Source organism: Bombina bombina, chromosome 1, assembly GCF_027579735.1.
Source record: "Bombina bombina isolate aBomBom1 chromosome 1, aBomBom1.pri, whole genome shotgun sequence".
Classification (NCBI taxonomy): domain Eukaryota; kingdom Metazoa; phylum Chordata; class Amphibia; order Anura; family Bombinatoridae; genus Bombina; species Bombina bombina.
The window spans coordinates 474,546,363-474,565,108 of NC_069499.1; the positions used below are offsets into that span (position 1 = coordinate 474,546,363).

Consider the following 18,746-nt stretch of genomic DNA (forward strand, 5'->3'; position numbering starts at 1 on the left):
TTAGTAAATAGTCTGAAATTAACAGAGTGCAGTTAAAATAAACACAAAGGTTTTTTCCTTGGTATTTATCAAAATGATAAAACTAATCTATAACTTTCTCTTGAGATATGGTAATTTGTAATATAGGAAATATATAATTTAGAAATTATGTCTTTCATTCCTGGTAAACAAACAAAATGATCCATTTGCATCATCATACTCAATTAAATTAGAATGTATTTACCAATTTAAATTATATAGGTTATTAAATGACCCAGCCTTGCTGACACTTCTTTTATTATGAATAGCATAATAATATATTTAGTGCTAATACACTACATCAGAAAAAATGTATTGTCCCTATCTTTGAAGATCATGTAAACAAAGTACCAAATTGTTGCTGGATCATTGCAGGTGTTCTATCAGATTTTGCTCCCTTTGTCAGAATTTGCTACCTCTCAGTATTACGTAATTGCACTTTACATATGTTAAAAAGGGAAGTGTGGAATGTGATTATGTCATCAGCAGCATGCGCACTGAAAGGTAGCAAATTCTGATAAGGAAGTTGTCCTGTCGGATTTTGCAGCGGCCAGTATATGCGCACTTGCGTGGGTGATGACATCTCAGCTTATAACATGCAAAGTGTAGAAGTGACATTTATAATACATAAATATTGTTGGCCTTACACTTATGATACAATGTATTCATGCATCCAAGGTAGATATGCATAACTATGAAATTATTAAACTTGGCTGCCCATGGCAATTCCCCTTGATTCAAACCATTCATTATCAGCATTATACATTTTCCCAATAGTAATTAATACAATATTACCCATAGTAATTATGGAATATAATAATCCCTTTGACATCTCCTGTAAATTGGAGGAGGTTGCAAGCAACGTGAACATGGATAAAATGTAGAGAATATTTTTGTGACTGAATATAAAACTGTGATGCTTGTTAAAATTAGACAAATGGTAAAATTGTGCCAGAAGTTTATTTTTATGACGTAAAAGCCTTTAAGTAATGGCAGTTAGAAATGCATAAACAACTGCCTACTAGTACAGCATAGTCCCAAAAAAGACGCATTCATCAAATTGTGATTATTGCATAAATATAGGGAATAAACGCAAAGCGGTGTATGCTGCAATCTTCCCACTGAGAAATACATTCAAATGTATATTTCTTAATTAGGTTCTCTGTAAAATTATTACTGTTATTGTGATAGTTTGGTATCATTCTGCAGAGGCGTAACTGGAAACTCCAGGGCCCCAGTGCAAGAATCCATAAAGGCCCCCCTGGGTCGTAGAGATTCCTAAGGACCTGCAGTCACCTATGTGCATATACATATATGGCTTCTGCATTATTAATATTTCACAAGCTATGCTGCTGGGGAGTGTACTAGCTGGCACAGTATGTGTGATTGAGATAGAGATATATATATATATATATATATATATACATACATATATACATACATTCATACATCATACACACATGTTTACATATATATATCTATATGTATATATATATACACACACACACATATATATATATATATATATATATATACATATACACTTATATACTGTACATACACACACACACACATATATATATATATATATATATATATATATATATATATATATATATATATACACACACACATATGGCTGCTCAAGTTATATTTTACACAATACCCTCATAAGCAGACCAGCAATCCCTATTATCTATTTACTCTTGAGATAGATAGGTATAGATGACATAGCTATAGAGATAGGGATCCCTGGTCATCTTAAGTTCTATAATACCAAAGCATCATCAATTGGGTAATTCTTATAAATGTGCACCAATAGTTTCTGAAAACTACAAGCAACACAATATTCTGACTAAAAATAGATCTAGCTATAAGAAGAGACTAAATTCAATGTCATAGAGATTTATATGAGCAAGTACAATTTTGAAGGCAATGAATATATAGGGCAGTATAAAACTTAAACAAATGAAATTCTGGTAAAATTAGGCTAATTAATTCATTAGTAACAACTTTTTAACACTGTGCAATTGTAAAACTCACTGAGAATTTAAGTCTTCTGTCTTTCACAGGGTTAAAGTGACAGTCAAGTATAAATTAAACTTTCATTATTCAGATAGGACTTTTAATTTTAATTGACTTTCCAATTTAATTTTATCATCAAATTTGCTTTTTTCTCTTGGTATTCTTAGTTTAAACTAAACATAGGTAGGCTCATATGCTAATTTCTAAGCCTTTGAGGGCTGCCTCTTATCACATGCTTTTTAAATCTCTTTTCAACACAAAGAGACAGAAAGTACACGTGGGCTATATAGATAACACTGTGTTCAGGCACAGAAAGTTATTTAAGATCTAGCACAATATAATGCTAAATTTAAGACAATAGATAATAAACAGTCACAGTCATGTGATCAGGGGGCTGGAAGAAGGTTCCTAGATACAAGGTAATCACAAAGGTAAAAAGTACATTAATATAACTGTGTTGGTTATGCAAAACTGGGGAATAAGTAATAAAGGGATTATCTATCTTTTAAAACAATAAAAATTCTATGGTTGACTGTCCCTTTAAGTTCTCCCTAGTGCCACAATAGATAGTGGCTGCTTCCCTCTGTGATGTCAGAGTGCAGAGAGTTCATGGGAAATCCTGAGAAGGCAGTCAATCAATTAAGAGCTCAGCCATCTACATATTTATGGGAACTCAGGGTTTTTTTAGCCTTTGCAGAGACTACACATGCAGTCAGGAGCCAATGTGCATGCCAAACCCGCCAATGAGATCTATAGCTAAGTTTTTGGGACCTCCTGGGCCCGGTCGCAGTTGCGACCTCTGCATCCCCAGTGGTTACGTCCTTGTCATTCTGTAATCTTATTAAATCTATGAGCATTTTAGGAGTGATAAATAGATCATTTTTCGTATGATGATTAGATTAGTCCCTGATATGGGTATGAACTAAGATTCAAATAGTGGCTGCTTCCCTCTGTGATGTCAGAGTGCAGAGAGTTCATGGGAAATCCTGAGAAGGCAGTCAATCAATTAAGAGCTCAGCCTTCTACATATTTATGGGAACTCAGGATTTTTTTTAGCCTTTGCAGAGACTACACATGCAGTCAGGAGTCAATGTGCATGCCAAAGCCGCCAATGAGATCTATAGCTAAGTTTTTGGGACCTCCTGGGCCCGGTCGCAGTTGCGAACTCGGCATCCCCAGTGGTTACGTCCTTGTCATTCTGTAATCTTATTAAATCTATGAGCATTTTATGAGTGATAAATAGATCATTTTTTGTATGATGATTAGATTAGTCCCTGATATGGGTATGAACTAAGATTCAATTAAGATTTGTTAATAAGCACACATTTTACATTTCAAAATTGCTTCTCATTTAAAAGGACTTTGTACTGTAAGACTGGTTTCTCGTTAAAGGGACAGTCAAGCCAAAAAAAACCTTTCATGATTTAAATAGGGCATGTAATTTTAAACAACTTTCCAATTTACTTTTATTACCAATTTTGCTTTGTTCTCTTGGTGTTCTTAGTTGAAAGCTAAATCTAGGAGGTATATATGCTAATTTCTTAGACCTTGAAGGCCACCTCTAATCTGAAAGCATTTTGACAGTTTTTCACCACTAGAGGGAGTTAGTTCATGTGTTTCATATAGATAACATTGAGCTCAGGCACGTGAAGCTCCTAAGAGCAAGCACTGATTGGCTAAAAATGCAAGTCTGTCAAAAGAACTGAAATAAGGGGGCAGTTTGCAGAGCCATAGATACAAGGTAATCACAGAGGTAAAAAGTATATTATTATAACTTTGTTGGTTATGCAAAATTGGGGAATGGGTAATAAAGGGATTATCTACCTTTTTAAACAACAAACATTCTGGTGTTTACTGTCCCTTTAATGTGTTTCCAATTATACCAGCTGCAGAGTTTAAAATGTATGGGAAATGGTTCCTTTCTGAATATTTTTGTATATGAAATAGCTGTTTCTGCTAACTGAAACCACAACCCAATACAGGACTAGATTACAAGTGGAGCACTAATTATCGCTCAGACTCGTGTGATCGCATATTCTCCCACAGACTTTAATGGAGCATGAAATTGGATAAAACACCCTACTTATGCGCAAACCCTATTGCATTTTCTCAAGTGCACTAACCCGACATGCATTCCAATATTCTTCACATAGCAGAATATGTTTTATTTATTAATAAATACATATTTCTATATATAGCTGTTGGTTTTTAGGTAATATATATATATTTATATATATATATATATATATATATACAAAACACGGAAGGGGACTGCACACCTAGACCGGACTTGGTACACATCCCATGACCCTGCAACATGCTCAGCCCTGGGTGCTCAGTGGCACTCACAAGAAGCTGTGCTGTCACCAGAGTCACAGGTAGTTAACCCCAGACAGGTCTGGGTGCAAGAACCATAGGGGAAATTACAAAACAAATTAATACAACACACAGAGAAAACCTTACACTCACTAGCAAGCTCACAGCTAAGATTTAAAAGCAAAAATGGAAAGGTTAGTTACCGCATCTGGCCAAATGGGACAAGCCCAGGTACCACGTAAAGGTCCTTTCCAATACCTGGGACCCTAAAACAGCCACACAATGCAAACTCTCAAATCCAAACAAACTGGGAACAAGGGAAGGGTGCACAGGCTTATGTAATCACCTCAGTAATATACAAAACACCGAAGGGGACTGCACTCCTAGACCAGACCGGGTACACATCCTATGACCCTGCAACATGCTCAGCCCTGGGTGCTTAGTGGCACTCACAAGAAGCTGTGCTGTCACCAGAGTCACAGGCAGTTAACCCCAGAAAGGTCTCGGTGCAAGAACCATAGGGGAAATTACAAAACAAATTAATACAACACACAGAGAAAACCCTGCACTCACTAGCAAGCTCACAGCTAAGATTTAAAAGCAAAAATGGAAAGGTTAGTTACTGCATCTGGCCAAATGGGACAAGCCCAGGTACCACATCAAGGTCCTTTCCAATACCTGGGACCCTAAAACATCCACACAATGCAAACCGTGTTTTCTATATTACTGGGGTGATTACATAAGCCTGTGAACCCTTCCCTTGTTCCCATTTTGTTTGGATTTGAGTGCTTGCATTGTGTGGCTGTTTTAGGGTCCCAGGTATTGGAAAGGACATTGACGGGGTACCTGGGCTTGTCCCATTTGGCTAGATGCGGTAACTAACCTTTCCATTTTTGCTTTTAAATCCTAGCTGTGAGCTTGCTAGTGAGTGCAGGGTTTTCTCTGTGTGTTGTATTAATTTGTTTTGTAATTTCCCCTATGGTTCTTGCACCCAGACCTGTCTGGGGTTAACTGCCTGTGACTCTGGTGACAGCACAGCTTCTTGTGAGTGCCACTGAGCACCCAGGGCTGAGCATGTTGCAGGGTCATGGGATGTGTACCCGGTCCGGTCTAGGAGTGCAGTCCCCTTCAATGTTTTGTATATTTCTGGGGTGATTACATAAGCCTGTGCACCCTTCCCTTGTTCCCAGTTTGTTTGGATTTGAGAGCTTGCATTGTGTGGCTGTTTTAGGGTCCCAGGTATTGGAAAGGACCTTGACGTGGTACCTGGGTTTGTCCCATTTGGCCAGATGCAGTAACTAACCTTTCCATTTTTGCTTTTAAATCTTAGCTGTGAGCTTGCTAGTGAGTGCAGGGTTTTCTCTGTGTGTTATATATATATATATATATATATATATATATATATATATATATATATATATATATATATATATATATATATACATACCTATATATATCTGGTTAATTTTCTCCAATAGTCCCCAAAATACAGTGTAGTGTAGATTTACAAAATAAAAAACGTGAGGTTGCGTTAGCATTGTGCTTTACTTGTAATACCACACTCACACTCACGTAAGTGATATTTTATCATAATCTGGCCCCAAATCAGCTATTTCAAAATAAGAAAATAAAGGTGAATTAGCTATCTGCAAACAATTTAAAGGGATGTTAAACAGTCAGTTTCATTGTTGTATTAAAAAAGCACTAAGCAGTTGTTTATACTTAAAGAGACAGTACACTGATTTTTTTTTATATTTAATGTATTTTTAATGACTTGTTATACCAGCTGCAGAGTATAAAATGTATGAGAAATTGCATTTTCAGATTTATTTGTGTATATGAAATAGCTGGTTTTGTGCTTTTAGACCACAGCCTATTACAATGGGTTGAGTTTCAGATAATATCAGATCTCATTATGTTATCACTTTGTGTGCACACACTTGCTTCCTTATCTTATATCTGTCTGGAAAACCAAAGCTCAATACTTAGAGAGAACAATGGAAAATTATCATTTTATAACTTAACTATCCTGCACCCCACTGCGAGTGTTATGTCTTCTGCTGGCTGTGTTTACTTAGGCTTGTCAATAGTCTAGACTCCAGTATAGAAACTTCCTTTATAGGTGGGGATACCACAGGCTAAATCAGCTATTTAAAATGCCAAAATAGGGGTGAACTGTTCCTTTAATAGAAAGCATTTCAACATGTATTATCTATATAAATGGATTGTATTTTTTGTTTACACTTCATTTGCTCAGTGTCTTTTACTTCCTGTCAGAGCCCTACAACTGACAGAGTAAAAACTTACGGCCAGATTAGGAGTTTTGCGTTAGGAGGAGCTGTGCGGTTCTAACGAGCAGTTTTTTCTCACCGCTCACTTACCTGCAGCGCTGGGGTATGACAGGTTTTTACAAACCCAGCGTTATTAGGCAAGAAGTGAGCGATGAGCAAAATTGAGCTCCATACCGCACTCCAATACCAGCGCTGCTTAAGTCAGCGGTGAGCTGGTCGTACATGCTCGTGCACGATTTCCCCATAGACATCAATGGGGAGAGCCGGCTGAGAAAAAGTCTAACACCTGCAAAAAAGCAGCGTAAAACTCAGTAACGCAGCCCCATTGATTCCTATGGGGAAACTAAAGTTATGTTTACACCTAACACCCTAACATGAACCTTGAGTCTAAACATCCCTAATCTTACACTTATTAACCCCTAATCTGCCGCCCCCGACATCGCCGCCACCTACATTATTCTTATTAACCCCTAATCTGCTGCTCCGGACACCGCCGCCACCTTTATTATACTTATTAACCCCTAATCTGCTACCCCCAACATCGCCGACACATACATTATATTTATTAACCCCTAATCTGCCGCCCCCAACGTCGCCGCCGCCACTATATTAAATTTATTAACCCCCTAAACCTAAGTCTAACCCTAACACCCCCTAATTGAAATATAATTTAAATAAATCTAAATAAAATTACTATCATTAACTACATTATTCCTATTTAAAACTAAATACTCACCTATAAAATAAACCCTAAGGTAGCTACAATATAACTAATCGTTACATTGTAGCTATCTTATGGTTTATTTTTATTTTACAGGCAAGTTTGTATTTATTTTAACTAGGTAGAATAGTTATCAAATAGTTATTAACTATTTAATAACTACCTAGCTAAAATAAATACAAATTTACCTGTAAAATAAAACCTAACCTAAGTTACACTAACACCTAACACTACACTACAATTAAATAAATTACATAAATTAAATACAATTAAATAAATTAAATTAGCAAAATCACACACAAAAATACTAAATTACAGAAAATAAAAAACAAGTTACAGATATTTAAACTAATTACACCTAATCTAAGAGCCCTATCAAAATAAAATAAAGCCCCCCCAAAATAAAAAAAACCCTAGCCCACACAACCAACCCCCCAAATAAAATACTAACTAAAAAAACCTAAGCTCCCCATTGCCCTGAAAATGGCATTTGGATGGGCATTGCCCTCAAAAGGGCATTTAGCTCTATTGCAGGCCCAAAGCCCTAACCTAAAAAATAAACCCACCCAATACACCCTTTAAAAAATCCTAACACTTACCCCCGAAGATTCACTTACCAGGAGAAGTCTTCATCCAAGCGGCAAGATGTCCTGAACGAAGCTGGCAGAAGTGGTCCTCCAGACGGGCAGAAGTCTTCATCCAGATGGCATGTTCTATCTTCATCCATCCGGCGCGGAGCGGATCCATCTTCAAGACATCCGACGTGGAGCATCCTCTTCAAACGACGGCTTCTTCGTAATGAATATCTCTTTAAGTGGCGTCATCCAAAATGGCATCCCTTAGATTAGGTAGAAAAAATCCTATTGGCTGATGCAATCAGCCAATAGGATTGAGCCTTCATTCTATTGGCTGATTGGAACAGCCAATAGAATGCAAGCTCAATCCTATTGGCTGATTGGATCAGCCAATAGGATTGAAGTTCAATCCTATTGGCTGATTGCATTGCTCCGCGTCGGATGTCTCGAAGATGGACCCGCTCCGCGCCGGAATGATGAAGATAGAAGATGCCGTCTGGATGAAAACTTCTACCCGTCTGGAGGACCACTTCTGCCGGCTTCGTTGAGGACATCTTGCCGCTTGGATGAAGACTTCTCCAGGTAAGTGAATCTTCGGGGGTTAGTGTTAGGATTTTTTAAGGGTGTATTGGGTGGGTTTATTTTTTAGGTTAGGGCTTTGGGCCTGCAATAGAGCTAAATGCCCTTTTAAGGGCAATGCCCATCCAAATACCCTTTTCAGGGCAATGGGGAGCTTAGGTTTTTTAGTTAGTATTTTATTTGGGGGGTTGGTTGTGTGGGTGGTGGGTTTTACTGTTGGGTAGTTGTTTGTATTTTTTTTCAGGTAAAAAAGCTGATTTCTTTGGGGCAATGCCCTGCAAAAGACCCTTTTAAGGGCTATTGGTAGTTTAGTTTAGGCTAGGGTTTTTTTTATTTTGGGGGGGCTTTTTTATTTTCATAGGGCTATTAGAATAGGTGTAATTAGTTTAAAGATCTGTAATTTTATTTTCTGTAATTTAGTGTTTGTTTGTTTTTGTAATTTAGCTAATTTAATTTAATTTATTTAATTTTATCTAATTTATGTAATTTATTTAATTGTAGTGTAGTGTTAGGTGTTAGTGTAACTTAGGTTAGGTTTTATTTTACAGGTCAATTTGTATTTATTTTAGCTAGGTAGTTATTAAATAGTTAATAACTATTCTACCTAGTTAAAATAAATACAAACTTGCCTGTAAAATAAAAATAAACCCTAAGCTGGCTACAATGTAACTATTAGGTAAATATTTAGTTTTAAATAGGAATAATTTAGTTAATGATAGTAATTTTATTTAGATTTATTTAAATTATATTTCAATTAGGGGGTGTTAGGGTTAGACTTAGGTTTAGGGGTTAATAAATTTAATATAGTGGCGGCGACGTTGGGGACGGCAGATTAGGGGTTAATAAATATAATGTAGGTGGCGGCGATGTTAGGGGCGGCAGATTAGGGGTTAATATTATTTAACTAGTGTTTGCGAGGTGGGAGTGCGGTGGTTTAGGGGTTAATATGTTTATTATAGTGGCGGCGATGTCTGGAGTGGCAGATTAGGGGTTAATAATTTTATTATAGTGTTTGCGATGCGGGAGGGCCTCGGTTTAGGGGTTAATAGGTAGTTTATGGGTGTTAGTGTACTTTTTAGCACTTTAGTTATGAGTTTTATGCTACTGCTTTGTAGTGTAAAACTCATAACTACTGACTTTAGAGTGCGTTACGGATCTTGGAGGTAGAGGGTGTACCGCTCACTTTTTGGCCTCCCAGGACAGACTCGTAATACCGGCGTTATGCAAGTCCCATTGAGAAAAGGGTTTACGAAGTTTACGTAAGTCAGTTTGCGGTAAGGCCAAAAAAGTGGGGGGGGCCCCTAAACCTGCAAGATTCGTAATAGCAGCGGTAGTGAAAAAGCAGTGTTAGGACCTGTTAATGCTGCTTTTTCAGCTTACCGCAAAACTCGTAATCTAGCCTTTAGGTTTTCAAAATTCTCACTCTGGGGGCAGAGCTATACTGAGAATTTCTAAGTGCTAATTTTTTAAGAAATCAAGTAAGTTGTTTGCTGTTGTTTACACAATATGTTCCTTTTTATCTTTACTTTGATTTAACATATTTGTTTTTACCAAAGGGCACTGTGTTATATACCTTTAATACACTCCAGTGGGTAAAATTAATGATTGGGAACACATTAAGGGCTAGATTATGAGTAGAGTGCAAAATTACTCTTTCGCAAGTGCTATATTTGCACTCCACTCGGTAATACCAGCGCACACAAATGTTAAGTTAAATGCAGTGCGAATTCGACATCTCAAGAGCGCTTCTATAGACTCCAATGGGAGCCTTGTTCTGATGCCGTGAGATGGCAAAGAACCTAGGGCAGCAGAGGGGGTAAGTCGTGCAGCATTGGGCAGCAAATGTAGAATATATATGTATATTAATAAATATATATATGTTTGTGTTTATATGTATATACACATATTAACACATAAATATATACAGTATGTATATAAGCATATACATATATATTTCAAGTAAAAACACAGTCCCCATAGACTTCAATTTAACCTCTTAAGGTCATAAAACAATTGAGCAAACTGAAAGCTGTGTCCTTAAAGGGTTAAAGCCACTTTTCAGTGCCGATTTTCTTTTTTCTTACACCACACATCCCCTCGTACAGTTATTTATTATTGTTTTTTTTTTTTTTTAAAAGATGCTCATATTTTTTTTTTTTTTAATAAAGTAACTGTATATTTTATTTCGGGGGCAATTGGAGGCATTTTTTTAATTAACCAGAGGTCTAACCTCTGGGTAATTGCACTTAGGACAAAGTGCTTATGTGAGCTTGTGGTAGCATTAACCAGCCACTTGTAATGGCTGGTTATTTAACGTGCGCCCATAACCGGGCAAATTTGCCCCTTTACAGGCGCATGTTAAATTAGAGCTCCACTTGTAATCTAGCCCTAAAAGGTACACTGTCCCTTTAACTGCGTTATGTTTTCTATTTGGTTATATAGAGCTGCAGATTCAGAAGTTAATATCAGAGGTTTTAGAATCTCATTGTATTTATTCTGGAAGAATTAAGATATGGGGTAATCTTTCTTTTCATTTAAGAAAATTCCTGTCACAGCATGAGAAGTTGTAAAATGATGAATCTCTTGGCCAGATTTCTATTTAGGAATTTTGTACAACAAAATTGCACATAGGACATTGCACATATTCTACATATTTCTGCTGGCAACAGCAGATAACTCTTGGTAAGCCAAGGAACAAATACAACTATGCTTCAAAATAAAGTCACCTTATGAGGACAAGAAGAAGAAATGGTAGAGGATTCAGTCAAGAACTCAGTTCTTAGGGTATTTTCAGGGCACACCTAAGACTAAAAGAATTGGAAATGAGAATATGTCAAATCACTTCCAGTCCTGGTTGATGCAAGAGATGATAGTTTCGGATGACATTTCCTTATGAATCAGAAGTTCAACTATGAAATAAAAATCTCCTCATGAATGATTTTCCTAAAAAGGCTGTCTCACGTTTTGGTGTTTCAGAGTGGCAAAACTGGGACTCAAGGCCGATTACACAGTTCAACAAAAAAATGTTTCTTATTTGTTTGCTTACTAAATACTTTACTAATTTTAGGTCTTGAAAAATGAATATGACTTTAGAATTTTTTTTATTAGCTCTAGTTTTTGAGATGCACTACTTGCGCTTCAGTAATACAATCATAGTGAGAAGCAATATTACAACAATCTGATATTTTCAATCTTGATATAACATAAATGAAAGTAGTTTTTATTTACTCAATGGCAAATAACAACATAAAACAAAAAATCATACAGCAATGTACAGTATCTGAAATAGTGGCCTATTCACAAGAGCACCTTGTCTTAGCTTGTCACTTGTACTCCTCTTCTGGGGCATCTCTTCTCTTTTCACTGTCCAACAGTCGTCAGCAAGCATAGAATTGTTCCACCTACATACCTATCAGCATATCTTTGTTTTATTGCTGAAATGTCTTTGTGGAACCACTCACCCTGCTCATCACTCACTGCACCGCAGTTGTCAGGGAAGAAGTGCGAATGAGAGTTGAGAAAGTGAAATTTGAGTGATATGCTGCAGCCTAATTGATGATACTTTTCTAGAAGGTTGTGGCATATCCAAGGACATAAAGATCAAGTATCTCTGTTGACAAGGAAGAAGAATATATATCTGACTTGATGTAAAATTTAACAGCACAATTACAATAACAATTTATCCACAACACATAACCACAAGGTTAAACTATGTTTATAGGATTGTACTGAAACCTTTTTTTATCACTCAATTGAAAGAGTGACATTTTAACATGTTGCATTTTTTGGCTTGTAAAAAATGTGACATAAAAAATTGTGTAATTCCTACTAATAAGGATCTGTACCTATCAGCCAATGAGTATTAGCAGCCAGTGACTATCAGCCAATGGGCATTAGCAGGAAGTATCTATCAGCCAATGAGTATTAGCGGGCATTAGCTATCAGCCAAAGTGTATTAGCTGGTGCAGAGCGGTCTTCGCCGATACACAGATCTGGAGCGCTGGTCCTCCTCAGCGGCGGCGGTCTTCACCGACGTGGAGCTCCTGTTCATGTGATCATCCGCTGCACACTGAAGATTGAATGCAAGGTAACCCTTTTATATTGGGGGGTACCCTTTTATTCCTATTGGATGAAATTTTTAAATCAGCCAATAGGATGAGAGCTACTGCAATCCTATTGGCTGATTTGAACACATGCACACAGTTTTTTAAGGAATTCGGCAGGTATGGTTTTTCCAAACATCTTGGAGAACTAACCACAGTTCTTCTATGGATTTAGGCAGCCTTTAGATGCTTCTGTATTTTTCATATAATCCCAGACAGACTCGATATTCAGATCAGGGATCTAGGGGCATCGCACCATCGATTCCAAGACTCCTTGTTCTTCTTTATGCTGTAACTTTGGCTGTGTGTTCGGGGTTGTTGTGATGCTGCAGAATAAATTTGGGCTTATCAGATGCCTTTCTGATCGTATTGCATGATGGAAAAGTATCTGCCTGCACTTCTTAGCATTGAGGAGACCATTCATTCTGACCAAATCTAAAACTCCATTTTCAGAAATGTAGGCCCAAACTTGCAAAGAACCCCCCACCACTTTGTGCTTCTTCAGAATAACTTGGACAGAACATCTGGAAACCCCTTTCTGTCTTGAAATTTTTGCCTAGGAGAGACCTTGCTGATGCAGTATAACCCCCTTGTTTCGTGTTACTGTGCTCAGTCTTGCCATGATGTATGGCTTTTGACATTAAACTGTCTTCAGCAATCTCACCTCATTAGCAGAGTTTGACTGTTCCTCACTCGGTTTTATTCCTCCGACTCAACTGTTTCTGTTTTAGTTAATGATTGTGTTTCAACCTATATATTAAATTGATGATCATTAGCACCTGTTTGGTATATTTGTTTAATCATGTACCTGGCTATGGGCTAGATTTTAGAAGTGAGGAGATAATGATAGATTGCCTGCACGATAACCAATATCTCTGGACCACGCTACCATTAGAGCGTGGTTAAGCTTGTATTAGTTATATTCTTTGCAATTATCTGTACAAACTTTGTGCAAGTATTTACACATCCTCTGAATTGGATTGACCTGCACACCGACCTTAATGAAAGTGACTAAATTTAGGATTAGCATCTGAAAGGACTGCTGCCTTGACGATAATCACTAAGACAATGTCCTTGTTCGTGATTAATTTTACCTCATATCGACTGAGGTTAAGCTGAGTGAGTAGCCACTTGGAAGGGGATATTAGTTTGTATTTTATGTTTTGTAAATAAAACGTACTATTTGCGCACTTCTGTTTTAGAGTTTAACATATATACACATAAATACACATATACAGTCATATATGTACTATTTTGAGCCCCTCCCATTCAAATGCCTTGAAACGTGCAATGTCATTTTTTTTTCTGTTTTAATGTGTTTTGAATAGAAATACTTTAAATTCCAATGTTCTTCTCATTAAAAAAATATTGTTGTTTAAAAATAAAATAAAATATATATATATATATACATAAATAAATATATTATGATATCAATCTATATCTATCCCTCTCTCTCTCTCTCTCTCTCTCTCTCTCTCTATATATATATATATATATATATATATATATATATACAGTATATGTATATACTCATATAGATATATAGTAATAGATATATAGTTTACAAAAATAGAAATACTTTAAATACCAGTGTTCTTGTCTTTATATGAGTGTGTACATATGTATGTGCACACATACATACACATACATATATACATACACATATTTACATACACCCATACAAATACACCCATATATATATATATATATATATATATATATATATATATACACTTGTGTTCCCTTCCCAATCCAACACGTTGTCATATACCATGTGTTTTGTACACCTACAGTCTGTTACATGAGGGATTTAGGCTTTTGCTTTAGTGATACCATTTGACTTTCAACTTGTAATATAAGTTTAAGAATAAGAATGCTATTGATTTAACTTGAACAGTGTTAATAATATTAATATATTATATTTTTGTACTTCATGTGTAATCTAGGCCATATTTTGAATCTCATATTCTCTTATTAAAAAAATATGCATGAGTATAAAGGTACTTACCATCTTTATTCTTTTGTTCTCTTATCTCAGTTTCACATTATTGAAGATAAAAATTATAAAGGACGTGACAAAGCTATTGTATTTCCAGCACACACAACTATTGCATTTAGTGTATTTGATCTCTACATTCATCTTGATGGTCATTTTGGTAAGTTTTCTACATGTGCTATTATTTTATACAGCGAAATTAGAATATATTGTGAAGTCAGGTTTTTAAAAATGTATGGTGAATGCTAAAAACACATTTACCCCTTATTCAAATGGAATCACCATATGTGTGTGCACATATTCTATTTTGTGCATTAATTTGGAGTATTTGAATCTGTATTAATCATTTAAATTCTCACTTAATCAAGTAAGAACATTTTGCACGTTTTTTTTAATTCAGTGACCTCATTCCTGACTTATAAATGTTTTTGCTATTTATCTGAATGCAGGTTGGGTTTTCAGTGTTTTTATTCACATTTTGCTGTCTAATGTAGAGGACACTGTTGTATCATATTTATTGCAAATACTTGTTTTAAATCCATTTACTAGTTAATTACAGTTTGAATTACTTAATACAATATAATAGGGGGGAAAAGTTATTTTATTCGGAATGAGTAAACAAAAAGAAGCCGACTTTTTGCTGGATATTGTCATGGAAGTTTTCACACACTTACATGCAAATAAAATATATATTGTAAATGATGAAGGGATATTAAACATCTCTTGTTTCTGGGCATAACTTGTGCTTGTTCCACGCCCTTGAGAGAGAACAAAAAGCAATTTCTGTAACCTAGGATTTCTTTAAAACGCTCAATATAAATGTTACAAAAACAGTGCATATCCAAATAATAAATCCAAGATGTTTGCCAATCTCTTTACCTTGTTATTCTAAAATAAAGTGGGAACACAATTGATGTACAATGATAAAATGATAAACTTAAAATTGCTGCACTGTCTACTCACATATTTTGGAAAAAAACACTAATAATAATCCATATAGTCTTCCATTTTATTAAAACATGCAAATAAAAATGGATCAACTCTACCCACTGCAGTTGTGGTCTACGAGTACAGTTACACTCAAGTAAGGACACTGGCTGAACTCTGCACACTAATGTCTCTGTATCCCTCTGTGACTGCAGTCCAATCCAACACAAACTTCACTAATATTAATGATCCTTAAACAAGCTGCATTAGTTTATGATGCCCACATTTTAAACACTGTATGTCTGTATTAGTGTGTATTTTAGTGGCTTGGATTTCCATTATTAGGACAAATAATATTGGGGAAAGGGGCATTATTTTCTAAGAAGGACATTTTATTTTATTTTATTTTTACAAAAAAAGCTGTGTTTCAATTTACTTCTATTATTAAATTATTACTTCTATTATTAAATTATTACTTCTATTTTTAAATTTGCTTTGTTCCCATGGTATTCTTTGTTGAACAGATACCTAGGTAAGTGTCTGGAGCACTACATGGCAGGAAGTAGTGCTGCCATTTAGTGCTCTTGAAAATGGATAACATTCTTGCCACACTACTGCCATTTAGTGCTCCAGACTTACGGCTAGATTACGAGTCTTGCGTTATGAGTAAAAAAGCAGCGTTAAGGCTCATAACGCTGCTTTTTCACTACCGCTGCAATTACGAGTCTTGTAGGTACAGATGTACCGCACACTTTTTTTGCCTTACCGCAAATCAACTTATGCAATTTGCGTAAAGTCTTTTTTCAATGGGACTTCCATTGCGCCGGTATTACAAGCTTTTTTTTAGGCCAAAAATTGAGCGGTACAGCCTATCCCGCAAGATTCGTAACGCATTCTAAAGTCAGTAGTTATGAGTTTTACACTACAAAGCCGTAGCATAAAACTCATAACTAAAGTGTTAAAAAGTACACTAACACCCATAAACTACCTATTAACCCCTAAAACGAGGCCCTCCCGCATTGCAAACACTAAAATAAAATTATTAACCCCTAATCTGCCGCTCTGGACATCTCCGCCACTAGAATAAACATATTAACCCCTAAACCACCGCACTCCCGCCTCGTAAACACTAGTTAAATATTATTAACCCATAATCTGCCGCCACCTACCTACATTTATTAACCCCTAAACTGCCGCCCCCAACGTCGACGCCACTATATTATATTTCTTCTGTTATGTGTGATCAGTCCACGGGTCATCATTACTTCTGGGATATAACTCCTCCCCAACAGGAAATTTCCTGTTGGGGAGGAGTTATATCCCAGAAGTAATGATGACCCGTGGACTGATCACACAACAGAAGAAAGGAATTTATCAGGTAAGCATAAATTATGTTTTCTTCTGTTATGTGTGATCAGTCCACGGGTCATCATTACTTCTGGGATATAACTCCTCCCCAACAGGAAATTTCCTGTTGGGGAGGAGTTATATCCCAGAAGTAATGATGACCCGTGGACTGATCACACAACAGAAGAAAGGAATTTATCAGGTAAGCATAAATTATGTTTTATTAACCCCTAAACCTAAGTCTAACCCTAACCCTAACACCCCCTAACTTAAATATAATTAAAATAAATCTAATTAAAACCTACAATTAATAACTAAATAATTCCTATTTAAAACTAAATACTTACCTGTAAAATAAATTCTAAGCTAGCTACAATATAACTAATAGTTACATTGTAGCTAGCTTAGGGTTTTATTTTTATTTCACAGGCAAGTTTGTATTTATTTTAACTAGGTAGAATAGTTACTAAATAGTTATTAGCTATTTACTAACTACCTAGATAAAATAAATTCAAATTTACCTGTAAAATAAAACCTAACCTAAGTTACACTAACACCTAACACTACACTACAATTAAATAAATTACCTACATTAAATACAATTAAATAAATTAAATGCAATTACCTAAATTACAAAAAAAACCCCACTAAATTACACAAAATAAAAAACAAATTACAAGATCTTTAAACTAATTACACCTAATCTAATAGCCCTATCAAAATAAAAAAGCCCCCCCCCCCAAATAAAATAAAACATTTTAGCCTAAACTAAAGTACCAATAGCCCTTAAAAGGGCCTTTTGCGGGGCATTGCCCCAAATAAATCAGCTTTTTTACCTGAAAAAAAAAAAATACAAACAACCCCCCAACAGTAAAACCCACCACCCACACAACCAACCCCCCAAATAAAACCCTAACTAAAAAAATCTAAGCTCCCCATTGCCCTGAAAAGGGCATTTGGATGGGCATTGCCCTTAAAAGGGCATTTAGCTCTATTGCAGCCCAAAGCCCTAACCTAAAAATAAAACCCACCCAATAAACCCTTAAAAAAACCTAACACTAACGCCCTGAAGATCCACTTACAGTTTTGAAGATCCGACATCCATCCTCAACGAAGCCAGGAGAAGTCCTCATCGAAGCGGCTAGAAGTCCTCAATGAAGCCGGGAGAAGTCTTCATCCAAGCCGGGAGAAGTGGTCCTCCAGATGGGCAGAAGTCTTCATCCAGAAGGCATCTTCTATCTTCATCCATCCGGCGTGGAGCGGGTCCATCTTCAAGACATCCGGTGCGGAGCATCCTCTTCGAACGAAGTCTTCTTCCCAAATGAAGGTTCCTTTAAATTACGTCATCCAAGATGGCGTCCCTTAGATTCTGATTGGCTGATAGAATTCTATCAGCCAATCGGAAAAAAGGTTGAAAAAATCCTATTGGCTGATGCAATCAGCCAATAGGATTGAACCTGCATTCTATTGGCTGATTGGAACAGTCAATATAATGCAAGCTCAATCCTATTGGCTGATTGGATCAGCCAATAGGATTGAAGTTCAATCTTATTGGCTGATTGCATCAGACAATAGGATTTTTTCAACCTTAATTCCGATTGGCTAATAGAATTCTATCAGCCAATCGGAATCTAAGGGACGCCATCTTGGATGATGTAATTTAAAAGAACCTTCATTCAGGAAGAAGACTTCATTTGAAAAGGATGCTCCGCGCCAGATGTCTTGAAGATGGACCCGCTCTGCACTGGATGGATGAAGATAGAAGATGCCGTCTGGATGAAGACTTCTGCCCATCTGGATGACCACTTCTCCCGGCTTGGATGAAGACTTCTCCCGGCTTCGTTAAGG

General features: G+C 36.3%; 1 protein-coding gene across 1 annotated transcript in view; it reads left to right on the forward strand.

Moving 5' to 3' along the window:
* Positions 1-18,746, forward strand: part of PJVK (pejvakin) — a 157,081-nt gene that overhangs the window by 66,746 nt on the left and 71,589 nt on the right. The window contains exon 4 of the mRNA XM_053690208.1: positions 14,667-14,784. Coding sequence (XP_053546183.1) covers positions 14,667-14,784 — 118 coding nt within the window. The remainder of the gene's footprint in view (positions 1-14,666; positions 14,785-18,746) is intronic.